Source organism: Oncorhynchus clarkii, chromosome 24 (assembly GCF_045791955.1).
Source record: "Oncorhynchus clarkii lewisi isolate Uvic-CL-2024 chromosome 24, UVic_Ocla_1.0, whole genome shotgun sequence".
Classification (NCBI taxonomy): domain Eukaryota; kingdom Metazoa; phylum Chordata; class Actinopteri; order Salmoniformes; family Salmonidae; genus Oncorhynchus; species Oncorhynchus clarkii.
Window position 1 is genome coordinate 15363212 of NC_092170.1, and position 13725 is coordinate 15376936.

General features: G+C 44.7%; 1 protein-coding gene across 1 annotated transcript in view; it reads right to left on the bottom strand.

Moving 5' to 3' along the window:
- Positions 1–13725, bottom strand: part of LOC139382269 (neurobeachin-like) — a 318332-nt gene that overhangs the window by 172477 nt on the left and 132130 nt on the right. Inside the window, exons 37-39 of the mRNA XM_071126139.1 lie at positions 11382–11446; positions 9544–9652; positions 4131–4297 (exon numbers count right to left, since the gene is read on the bottom strand). Coding sequence (XP_070982240.1) covers positions 4131–4297; positions 9544–9652; positions 11382–11446 — 341 coding nt within the window. The remainder of the gene's footprint in view (positions 1–4130; positions 4298–9543; positions 9653–11381; positions 11447–13725) is intronic.

Below are 13725 nucleotides of genomic sequence, written 5' to 3' on the forward strand. Positions count from 1 at the left end.
TATAGCCATCAGCAGTAGTTTCACCTGGCTGAGTATATTAAATATATAATTCTGTTGATAAAACGTTCCACACAGATGATCAATATCCTCTGGCTAGTCTCCAGGCAGAACTTAAGGTTAAAGGAAAAACAATTTCTGTGCAGGCAAGCATTCGCACGCACGCACGCACGCACGCACGCACGCACGCACGCACGCACGCACGCACGCACGCACGCACGCACGCACGCACGCACGCACGCACGCACGCACGCACGCACGCACACACACACACACACACACACACACACACACACACACACACACACACACACACACACACACACACACACACACATAACAGACAGCCCCCTCAGAATGCTGGAGGGCTTTCTATTTTACAAGAGCAGCATAAATGGGAAAGTTAATGTAGCATTGAATAAGGCTGAGCTGCTACACTGCCCTGAGCTCATGAACATATTGCAGCATTTTTCTTCTCCAGCAGGTCACCATTAAATGGGATTTTGTTTGAAGTTGTTCAGTATAATTTACAATGCTCCCCCTCTCAGCAACCTTTTGTTCCAATACTAATGCTATCCCTGGAGAGAAATTCTATAAATATTTGAATACGTAAATCTACAGTAGCAGCCCACATTTCATTCTTATATGTTTTTCCATGGGTACTTTACTTATACTACTGTTGGTCTGTTTTATGAATTTCTCAATCAGAACTGCATATGATCAAACATACCGTAGAATATGCTGAAATATATACACAATGCTCAAACATTTGGTAAGTTGGTGAAGGACAAGTTCTGGCCTGGTTTAGATCTTATCTGTCAGAAAGATATCAGTTTGTCTCTGTGAATGGTTTGTCCTCTGACAAATTGACTGTACATTTAGGTGTTCCTCAAGGTTCCGTTTTAGGACCACTATTGTTTTCACTATATATTTTACCTCTTGGGGATGTCATTCGAAAACATAATGTTAACTTTCACTGCTATGCGGATGACACACAGCTGTACATTTCAATGAAACATGGTGAAGCCCCAAAATTGCCCTCGCAAGAAGCATGTGTTTCAGACATAAGGAAGTGGATGGCTGCAAACTTTCTACTTTTAAACTTGGACAAAACAGAGATGCTTGTTCTAGGTCCCAAGAAACAAAGAGATCTTCTGTTGAATCTGACAATTAATCTTAATGGTTGTACAGTCGTCTCAAATAAAACTGTGAAGGAACTCGGCGTTACTCTGGACCATGATCTCTCTTTTGAAGAACATATCAAGACTGTTTCAAGGACAGCTTTTTTCTACGTAACATTGCAAAAATCAGAAACTTTCTGTCCAAAAATGATGCAGAAAAAACCCTAACCCTATTACAGGGGCTGAGTCACTGGCTTACTAGGGCTCTTTCATACCGTCCCTAGAGTGGGTTGCGTCACTTGAGTGAGTTGAGTCACTGATGTGATCTTCCTGTCTGGGTTGGCGCCCCCCCTTGGGTTGTGCCGTGGCGGAGATCTTCGTGGGCTATACTCAGCCTTGTCTCAGGATGGTAAGTTGGTGGTTGAAGATATCCCTCTAGTGGTGTGGGGGCTGTGCTTTGGCAAAGTGGGTGGGGTTATATCTTTCCTGTTTGGCCCTGTCCGGGGGTGTCATCGGATGGGGCCACAGTGTCTCCTGACCCCTCCTGTCTCAGCCTCCAGCATTTATGCTGCAGTAGTTTATGTGTCGGGGGGCTAGGGTCAGTTTGTTATATCTGGAGTACTTCTCCTGTCCTATCCGGTCCTGTGTGAATTTAAGTATGCTCTCTCTAATTCTCTCTTTCTCTCTTTCTTTCTCTCTCTCTCGGAGGACCTGAGCCCTAGGACCATGCCTCAGGACTACCTGACATGATGACTCCCTTCTCTCCCCAGTCCACCTGGCCGTGCTGCTGCTCCAGTTTCAACTGTTCTGCCTGTGATTATTATTATTTGACCATGCTGGTCATTTATGAACATTTGAACATCTTGGCCATGTTCTGTTATAATCTCCACCCGGCACAGCCAGAAGAGGACTGGCCACCCCACATAGCCTGGTTCCTCTCTAGGTTTCTTCCTAGGTTTTGGCCTTTCTAGGGAGTTTTTCCTAGCCACCGTGCTTCTACACCTGCATTGCTTGCTGTTTGGGGTTTAGGCTGGGTTTCTGTACAGCACTTTGAGATATCAGCTGATGTACGAAGGGCTATATAAATACATTTGATTTGAAGTAATACATTCAGTTGCTACTGTAGGTAAGGATATCTATAATACAATACAATTCCAACTGTAGTTCAATCTGTGCTATAGTTTGAATCCAAACGGCACCATATTCTGGTCACCTATTCTGGTTAAAAGTGGACAAAAGTAGTGCATTATGTAAGGTATAGCTGCATGGGTAAATAGGCCTCTTTCAAAAGTAATGCACTATATAGGGAAAAGAGTGCCATTTGGGAGTCAGATGCACCCATAGATGAATGGTCCAATGATGGTCAATGTGCATCTGTTTCCAGGGCTGTGTTTGTCAGGTGGGATGATGCATGTCGAAATCACTAAATCTACACGCCACAAAACCCATGCAGAGTACAAGTAGCCTTTAAAACACTCCTAAATCAATCAATCAATCAATTAATCAATTGAATTCTCCTTACAAACTAAATGAAGGTATATTGTATTTTGTCAATAAAAACATCTGAAAACACAGTACAATTCTTAAAGCACTCAAAATATGATCCAGATGAGTTTTCTATCGATATTGAGTAAACAACATCCCATTACTGAACATAGCTAGCCATCTGTATGTAGAGAACATATTTAATCATTTGTATTGTGTTTTCAAAATCCAATAAAGAAAGTCAAGCTATGGTTTCAGTGAGAGTAGTGTTCTTTCAGTAAGCAAGGCAAGGTTTGACAGGACCTTTGCTGCACTTGCCACTCGCCAGGTCGTCGTTGTAAATACAGAATTTGTACCTAACAGACTTGCCTGATATAAAGCTTGTTTTTTAAGAAGCTTCCGAACAGATCATAGCCAATGGCATCAACATCCCAATGAACTTGTATGTCATTGTGACATTACCAGGGGGAAACATAGAGAGAATAGTAGTAGGGGTCTAATCACAAACCACGAGGAACACCTAATTCAACTTTGGAACCCTTAGAGGATTTCCCACCTAGTTGGACAAATGGATACTGCTCAGATGGGTGGTTTCAGCATCACTATTCAGCACTGTCCCACTTCAACCACTGAGTGTGTGTGTGTATGTGTGGTGGGAAGCAGAGCTAAGGCTCCAACTATCTATAGTTTTAAAGGCCCAGAGGACACTCCACACATGCACACACCTTCTAGTACACACATACACACCTCTCTCATATACACACAAACGCTCACACACACACACACACACACACACACACACACACACACACACACACACACACACACACACACACACACACACACACACACACACACACACACACACCCCCCCCCCCCCCCCTCCCCCAAACCCCACCCCCAGTCTGTGTGACCAGTCGATCCCAAGGGGGGTTCAGTCTGAGTTGGTCTGAGTTGGTTTACTGAGTTGGTTGACCTGGTCCCTGATGCTTCCCAGCACTGCATTCTGTGGCTCACAGACCAGGTAATTGTACAGTACAACGAATACTGGAAGTTCTGTTACCCAGCCTGGTCTTAGCTTGACCTTTGGGCCAGCCCAGCTCCAGGTAGCCCCAGCCCTAAACCTTTCACCAGACCCAGTCCACACTTCTGTGCCAGGCTGCTCCAAGCTCTGTGTTTGTTGGTGAGGATGTAAACAGTATATACAGTATATACCCCAGCCATTGCTCTAACCCTACAGCACAGCCCTATATTCCAGCCCAAGGCCTATCCTTCAGCCCCAGCCCTATACCCCAGCCCAAGGCCTATCCTTCAGCCCCAGCCCTATATCCCAGACCAAGGCCTATCCTTCAGCCCCAGCCCTATACCCCAGACCAAGGCCTATCTTCAGCCCCAGCCCTATACCCCAGACCAAGGCCTATCCTTCAGCCCCAGCCCTATACCCCAGCCCAAGGCCTATCCTTCAGCCCCAGCCCTAGCAAGGCCTATCCTTCAGCCCAACCTCTATACCTCAGCCCTAGGTCTTACCTCTGTGCCAGGCTGCCCCAGGCTCCATGCTTATTGGTGAGGATGTTGAGGATCTTCTGTTTGAGCTGGTTGGCAGTTACATGGTCTCTGTGTTTGGCAGCGCTGATCAGGTGATCACACATCTTCTCCTCCTCCCTCCGATCAGCAGCGTACTGGGCACAGTTGGACTATGGAGGGAACACAAGGAGCCATTTTATTATAAACATAGCCATGCTAACATAATGTTAGGCATTAACATTATGCTAAAACTGGGCAGGGTCTATCACCAGGACTTGATTTTACTTGCACTCTGATTGTATGTACTTTTAAGGTAAGGTGTCCTTGAGTGTCTTGAAAGGCATCTGTGAAATACAACTGTCTGTCTGGTGTTAGCATGGCTATGTTATGTTTTGTATTAATATTTCCTTCCTCCGTTGCAATCCTGCGAAATTAGATTAAAACTGTGTGAAAATGTGTGAGTCCTTCTAGGAAGCTACGAAAAGCGTGTGTTGAGGGAGAAGAAACCAAAACCATTCAACAGATTCACAGAGGATATTATGGGTGTGTGTGTGCACGTGTGTGTGTGCACGTGTGAGTAGATATTATAGCCTGTGCTGTCAAGGTTAACAGAGCCAATCTCTGCTCCACTACATCAGCAGGGGCCACGTTAGTGAAGAGTCATTTAAACACCGTCGCCGTCTGCTAATGTCTTAAGAAGCAATCTGTCCCCGTATAAAACTAAACTGTGTCTGTGGATGAAGGGCAAGTTGGCTAACAAAGAGAAGTAGCCTGTACCGTAGCCTACATGCATAAATTATCACCAAACAGTGTGACATCAATAGATTGAAACCTGGTGTGTGTTGATGTGTGATGTTGAAGTGGAGTCAGTGCCTGAGTACCAAATGGCACTCTATTCCCTTTATTGTACACTACTTTAAACCAGGACCCATATGGCTCTGGTAAAAAGTAGTGCACTGTATAGGGAATAGGGTGACATTTGGGATGCACACGGTGATCTCCTGCAGGCAGCATCTCAAGGTAATCTAGATTCTAGAGGAGCCGATCAGGATCTGACTTCATCTTCTCCTCGCTAAAATAAGATTGTCTTGCTACGTCGCCCCGGGGCTGCTCCTTCCTGCTCATATACTAAATCTAATTTGCTAACAGAAGCTGGAAGTTAATTGAATTTCCGGCACTATATTTGAATTGTGTCAGATGTTATACCTCAACATATTCTTCAAATGGCAGATAACTCAATCTCTGCTTGTCATCTCACGTTACCATGTGACACTGTGACAAATATCAAACCTTATTTATCACTTCACAGGATATGAGGCTGCTGCCCTGACTCTCCTGACACCAACCTAATGTAAAAATGTCTATCTGTCTGGGAATGGAGGGTAGGGGGAGGGGGTTGTGAGGGGTAATGTAGTAAAAACAGTGTTGTATGAAATGTGTAGACTGTGTAGAGTTGTCAGACAGAATGGATGAGGCCAGAGGAGGGATGAGGGCCAGGTAATCTCTGGGTGTTTCTCGCATGACACCCTATGCGCCCGGGTCAGAAGTAGTGCACTGTACAGGGAATAGGGTGCCATTTGAAATGCAGCCTCCTTCGCTACTGGTGACATGGCAGTTGATCTAGCAGGTCAAGGAGCCTCTAGCAGAGGACTACAGGATATCTAACAGCTGCTTGTGGAGGGCTGTTGCCCCAAGATAAGAAACTCATCACTCCTCACATGTACAAGCTACTAACAGAGGGGGCAGAAGAGAATTTGTGTGTGTGTGTTCGTGTGTGTGCATGTTTGTGTACTTGGGTAAAACACTTCCTATATGACTAGTAACATTGTGAGAGAGAGACAGAGAGAGAGAGAGAGACAGACAGAGACAGAGACAGAGACACAGACAGACAGACAGACAGACAGACAGACAGACAGACAGACAGAGTGAGTGAAAGGAAGTGAGTGAGTGAGAAGAGAAAGAGAGATAGAGCAGCTCTACCTGCTGTCTAAAAGAGGCATGGCATTCCTCTGAACAGAGCCTCTCCCCCTGTGCTCAGAAAGCTGCTCCTCTCTCCTCTCCACTACTGTATGGCAATAAAACCTTCTCAGGCTTCCTTCCATTTAATAAAGAATTAATTAGACACAGAAAGTAGCATTACTAAAGACTGACTGCGCCCTATTCCTTATATGGTGCATTACTTTTGACCAGAGCCTATTGGGTCCTGATCAAAAGCAGCGCACTATGAAGAGAATAGGGTGCCATTTGGCATGCAGATACTGTCTAATTACTGCAGACGTCCTCTAATTCCTACAGAAATCAATAATGAGAGTGTTGGGTGTTCTGATGCTTTGTAGTGAGAACAGGCAGTGTGTTTGATATGTGGTGTAAGTACTGTCTCTGGGGTAGAATCATTACACTGTTGGATGGGCTTAAAGCCAATAAGACCAGATATGAATATAGCTGGCATATCGTTCAGTCTACTTATTAATATTGCTAGCAGGCTGGTTATTATAATCCCTTAGAGTGGCCTAATGGTAAAGCCATAATCCTCATGGGGAGACACAGGGACTACAGGAGTACTGAGCTGCTGCTAATCCAGTGCTATTCTCTCACAGACCCGGGCTGCCTCCCAAATGTCACCCTATTTCAATGGGCTCTGGTCAAAAGTAGTGCACTATGCTTGGAATAGGGTGTCATTTGGGATGCAATACTGAAGTCACTCCAGAGCAGGGACTATCAAGGCTGCTGTAGTCAGTTGACTAGATTAGATAATGTACTATCTGCACTGTAGGCCTACTATATACAGTACCAGTCAAAAGTTCGGACACACCTACTCATTCAAGGGTTTTTCTTTATTTTAGTGTTTTTTACATTGCAGAAAAATAGTGAAGACATCAAAACTACAACTGGAAACACATATGGAATCATGTAGTGACCAAGAAAGAGTTAAACAAATTAATATATATATTTTAAATTCTTCAAAGTAGCCACCCTTTGCCTTGATGACAGCTTTGCACACTCTTGGAATTCTCTCAACCAGCTCCATGAGGTAGTAACCTGGAAATCAATAAAAAGAAGAGACTTGCTTGGGCCAAGAAACACGAGCAATGGCTATTAGACCGGTGGAAATTTGCCATTTGGTCTGATGAGTCCAAATTTGAGATTTTTGGTTCCAACCTCGGTGTCTTTGTGAGACGCAGAGTAGGTGAACGAATGATCTCTGCATGTGTGGTTCCCACCAAGAAGCATGGAGGAGGAGGTGTGATGGTGTGGGGGTGCTTTGCTGGTGACACTGTCAGTGATTTATATAGAATTCAAAGCACACTTAACCAGCATGGCTACCACAGCATTCTGCAGCGATACGCCATCCCATCTGGTTTGGGCTTAGTGGGACTATCATTTGTTTTTCAACAGGACAATGACCCAATATACCTCCAGGCTGTGTGAGGGCTATTTGTCCAAGAAGTGATGGAATGCTGCATCAGATGACCTGGCTTTCGCAATCACCCGACCTCAACCCAATTGAGATGGTTTGGGATGTGTTGGACCGCAGAGTGAAGGAAAAGCAGCCAACAAGTGCTCAGCATATGTGGGAACTCCAAGACTTTTGAAAAAGCATTCCAGGTGAAGTTGGTTGAGAGAATGTCAAGAGTGTGCAAAGCAGTCATCAAGGCAAAGGGTGGCTACTTTGAAGAATCTAAAATATATTTGGATATGTATAACACTTTTTATACAATTAAAAAAAAACCTTGAACGAGTAGGTGTGTCCAAACTTGACTGGTACTATATACAGTGCCTTGCGAAAGTATTCGGCCCCCTTGAACTTTGCGACCTTTTGCCACATTTCAGGCTTCAAACATAAAGATATAAAACTGTATTTTTTTGTGAAGAATCAACAACAAGTGGGACACAATCATGAAGTGGAACGACATTTATTGGATATTTCAAACTTTTTTAACAAATCAAAAACGTAAAAATTGGGCGTGCAAAATTATTCAGCCCCCTTAAGTTAATACTTTGTAGCGTCACCTTTTGCTGCGATTACAGCTGTAAGTCGCTTGGGGTATGTCTCTATCAGTTTTGCACCTCGAGTGACTGAACTTTTTTCCCATTCCTCCTTGCAAAACAGCTCGAGCTCAGTGAGGTTGGATGGAGAGCATTTGTGAACAGCAGTTTTCAGTTCTTTCCACAGATTCTCGATTGGATTCAGGTCTGGACTTTGACTTGGCCATTCTAACACCTGGATATGTTTATTTTTGAACCATTCCATTGTAGATTTTGCTTTATGTTTTGGATCATTGTCTCGTTGGAAGACAAATCTCCGTCCCAGTCTCAGGTCTTTTGCAGACTCCATCAGGTTTTCTTCCAGAATGGTCCTGTATTTGGCTCCATCCATCTTCCCATCAATTTTAACCATCTTCCCTGTCCCTGCTGACGAAAAGCAGGCCCAAACCATGATGCTGCCACCACCATGTTTGACAGTGGGGATGGTGTGTTCAGCTGTGTTGCTTTTACGCCAAACATAACGTTTTGCATTGTTGCCAAAAAGTTCAATTTTGGTTTCATCTGACCAGAGCACCTTCTTCCACATGTTTGGTGTGTCTCCCAGGTGGCTTGTGGCAAACTTTAAACAACACTTTTTATGGATATCTTTAAGAAATGGCTTTCTTCTTGCCACTCTTCCATAAAGGCCAGATTTGTGCAATATACGACTGATTGTTGTCCTATGGACAGAGTCTCCCACCTCAGCTGTAGATCTCTGCAGTTCATCCAGAGTGATCATGGGCCTCTTGGCTGCATCTCTGATCAGTCTTCTCCTTGTATGAGCTGAAAGTTTAGAGGGACGGCCAGGTCTTGGTAGATTTGCAGTGGTCTGATACTCCTTCCATTTCAATAGTATCTCTTGCACAGTGCTCCTTGGGATGTTTAAAGCTTGGGAAATCTTTTTGTATCCAAATCCGGCTTTAAACTTCTTCACAACAGTATCTCAGACCTGCCTGGTGTGTTCCTTGTTCTTCATGATGCTCTCTGCGCTTTTAACGGACCTCTGAGACTATCACAGTGCAGGTGCATTTATACGGAGACTTGATTACACACAGGTGGATTGTATTTATCATCATTAGTCATTTAGGTCAACATTGGATCATTCAGAGATCCTCACTGAACTTCTGGAGAGAGTTTGCTGCACTGAAAGTAAAGGGGCTGAATAATTTTGCACGCCCAATTTTTCAGTTTTTGATTTGTTAAAAAAGTTTGAAATATCCAATAAATGTCGTTCCACTTCATGATTGTGTCCCACTTGTTGTTGATTCTTCACAAAAAAATACAGTTTTATATCTTTATGTTTGAAGCCTGAAATGTGGCAAAAGGTCGCAAAGTTCAAGGGGGCCGAATACTTTCGCAATGCACTGTATACTGTATATATGTGCTGTACCTCAAACTCAGCGTGTTTATGGACGTCTTCTGCTCTCTGTCTGTTGAGGATGAACTCTGCCTCGTTGGCAACACGCACGATGTGGTCCTTCATAGCATGACACAGCAATCTGGAACAGACAGACAGAATACTAGTTAGTCAGTCAGTTAACACATCTATGTGGTCCTTTATAGCATGACACAACAACCTGAAAACACACAGACACATAGACAGCCAGACCCCCCCCCCACCCCCCCTGACATCTCTGGCCCTGATCGCTTCTCCTCCCATGGTTGAATGATTCCTCAGCCTGCCTGGCGTACATGCTACCTGCTTCTGCCCACGCTTCAATCTTTTTAATAATTGAAAACGCCCAGGCTCCTATGTGGAGATTATATGCCATTTTACACCCAATTAGGTCTGCTTTGCTTTAATTACAGAGCTTCTGATACCCTCTTCTGCATCCCAAATGACAACCTATTTCAATAATAGCACTAGTCAAAAGTAGTGCACTACCTAGGTAATAGGGTGCCATTTTGGAAGTATCCTCTGTCTCAGGGAGAGGCCTCATAGAACTGCAGTCATCAGATTAGTGTTGACAAGCTTTTAACTACAACTACACTCTGAGTCCTGAACAATTCTCCCTCTCCTCGTTTAGACGTTAATGTTCTCAACTAGGATTGTAGTTAGTTGGTTAGCTGGTTATCTTAGCAAGTTTATTAGCTGATAGGTTAGAGAGAAATACAGGACAGTTTGGTTAGCTGTTCGGTTATCGTTCAGAAAACTGCAAATGGCTGATATGCTGGTTGGTTAGAGATAGCAGGTCTCTGTCCCAAACCCTGTTCCCTATATAGTGCACTACTTTTGACCAGAGCCCTGTTAAAAAGTAGTGCACTACATAAGTAATAGGGTTCCATTTGGGATGCAGTTCAGGTGTCCACAGTACAGAGATAGTGGTAGTGTAGAAGAGATGAGATCTGCCAGCAGCACCCTGGACAGCGCCGTGTGACAGAGTGGTAGAGTGGCAGTGTAACGGAGTGACAGAGCGGCCAGACCACAACTGAGTAAGGCTCTTTATCCAGGCCCAACATGGGGGCAGGGGAGGTGCCAGGGAGGGCTAAGACAGGGATGGGTTGGGCACAGTGAGGCTGCACTGGGATATAGTGCTGGGCCTGGGGTATAGGGCTGGACTTGGGGCATAAGGCTGACGCTGGGCAGTTTGGATGTAAGAGGGTTACACAGATGGGTCACCAGATGGACATGGAGGCTGATCTGTTCTATAACACCCTGCCTGATCTGAACCTGCCACACTCACAGAGGGGGGGTGAGGAATACACAGACAGAGGGGATACACTATCTTGTTTATATTGTTGCGTCACACTGCCATACCAATTGTATTTACCTTAACCCCTATAGAGCACACTGCAGTACACAGTACAGCACCCCACACTCTAGGAGCTGGCAGCTTACTGCTAATCTACTGCTGCCACTGAACCTAACAACCTGCTCAGAGCTGGTGTGTGTGTGTATGTGTGGTGTGTGTACCAGAAATCCACAAAAGTCCACACAAGGATAGTAAAACAAGGAAAATTCTCCCTCATGGGGACATTTCCCAGCTATTTTAGGCTTAGGGGTTAGGTTTAGGGCTAGGGTTACAATTAGGGTTAGGGGTAATGGTTAGGTTTAGGGGTCAGGAAAAATACGATTTTGAATGGACATTTTTCATTTTAGGTCCCCACAAGGATAGTAAAACATATGGTGTGTGTGTGTGTGTGTGTGTCCGTGTGTGTCTGTGTGTGTGTGTGTGTGTGTGTGTGTGCACGGGTGCGTGCATGCGAGTGTGTGAATATGATACCTACCTTCCCTCATTGATGAGCTCAATGAAGGCAAGGCCTGCATTTTTCTGGATCGAGTTCTGCCACTCCTGAGACAGGAGGAGGAGGAGAGGAGAAGAACATAGAAAGAGGAGAGGAGGAACGTTGGATAGTTAGTCACATATACTGGCTCCATGGCTGTATGTCAGACAAAGCCTTCCACAAGGTCCAGTGAGGTTACCTTTTCAAGACACTAGAGGGTTTAAGCTTTGGCAAAAACTTTTTGACTTGGATTAGGATGCTATATTGTTCTCTGATAGCTTGGGTGTGTACTAACAACACCTACTTCAAATACAGAGACAGGGCTGTCTGCTCTTTCATTTGCTATTCAAACTCAGTCTGTAAACAGTTAAAGACATAAAAACCCACAGTTTATAACATTCTAATCAGCGCTACTAGGCGGTGGCTATAAAAACATATCAACGGGCAAATTTGCAATAAAAATCATAGGCAGGCAATAAAATAACAATAACATAGTGATAAAAAAACTATTATGGAACACTTTGCCCTGAAAGCTTCACAAATCAGAAAAATATTTCCAAAACCAAAAAAACATGGACAATAAAAACAGTCATGGTAATAATAATCTACAGAGTCGATGATAAATAAATGGATCTCTCTGCATGGCTAGTCTCCACTGCAATTCAAATGGCCATCGCACATTCAATTGTTTCCTTACTTTAATTAGAAGCTAAGAAGGCATCAAGGTCATTGAATCCTTTCAAAGAGAAGTGCGGGCTATAAAAAGCTGAATCTCTGCCCGGCATGTGAGCTTGCCTCTTTTCTTCGCATGCGTCCCAAATGGCATTCTATGCACTCCTTTGATCAGTCCTATGGACCCTAGTCAAAAGTAGTGCACTACATAGGGAATAGGGTGGCATTTGGGACGAGACCTTCCTCTATGAACAGATCAGTAAACACAGGAGAGATGTAATTGGGGATGAAACTGTATCCTCAGCCTTAAATACAGCCATTTCCTCTGTCTGCACACTGACAGATGACTGAGGAGAGGAGAGCCATCTACAGCAGTGTGGAGCCGGATCCTAGAGTGGCTGCGGCCCCGGGGCACCCCCCACCCTCTCCCCAGCACCATCACTACCCGGTCTGGGAACGATTAAAAAGCCGTTTGGGAGCGGAGGAGAGGGCCTTGCACTGTGGGAACCTCACTCACTGAGGAGCAAATGAAAGGGAAAACAGAGGAGGCCACAGTTCAAAATAGAAAGAGAATAGAGAAGGAATATAGAAGGGGAAAAGGTTCCCAGTTTTCAATGCTAGCCAAGTGTCAGGTGTAAAACCAACTGAATCTCACGCATAGACGAGGCTAACAAATGAGATTGTGCATCTCAGAAACGGTATTAACAACAGATTGCCAAATAGTGTATGGTAGCATGGTAGTGCCATAGTTGCTGTAGTGTGGGACAGACTGCACCAGGCTAGAGAACACAGTTCCACCTCACACAGTCACCTTAAGTGAGAGAGACGGCGCTGATATGCTGGGCATCTGGTCTCCACATGATTTATCCTGACCTCTATCTCTCTCTCTCTCTCTCTCTCTGCTACAGTATCCGCTCCACAATAGGCTGTTACTGATTTGGACAGGGCTCATGTTCGGCCAGTCTTCTGAGGATCTGTTCGCACCGCACTCACGTGACAAAAATATATATTCGGAAACCAAAGCAGATGTCTCATGCAGCGCCAGGAGAGTGACATCAGGTAGGAGGAGGAAAACTCAGCCTGAACCTCTATCTTGTCTAACTGAGTTACAGTACAGTAAACTCTCTGGTTACCGTTACAGATGTTTTCATCCCCAGAGTTTTTTTCTTCTTCTGTGCAGCAGGGCTCTAAAGGGGCTGTGCTGTGATTGCAGGGATTTCAGGAAAGCCCATTGTTGCCTGTTTGAAGAGAATTAGGCCTGACATGCTTCTCCAGGAGGAAGCAACATGATCCTTCATGTAGATGCAGAGAAAAATAACCCAGAACCTCTGTCTATGGGCTGACCTGCAACAGAATCCAGAATATCTAGCTATGGGCTGACCTGCAACAGAATCCAGAATATCTAGCTATGGGCTGACCTGCAACAGAATCCAGAATATCTAGCTATGGGCTGACCTGCAACAGAATCCAGAATATCTAGCTATGGGCTGACCTGCAGTCAGGGGAGGGGGGGTGGCTCAGGAGCTCAGATAAGAGAAGCTTACAATCTGTGGTGTCTGGGAGTGTTTAACCTAGGAAGATTATCCTATTGGTTAAGGGGTCCTGAATTTCATTGTTTTAAACTGTTACACACAAGCCTCTTGTTCCTCTGCAGCCCTACATACAGCCCCAACAT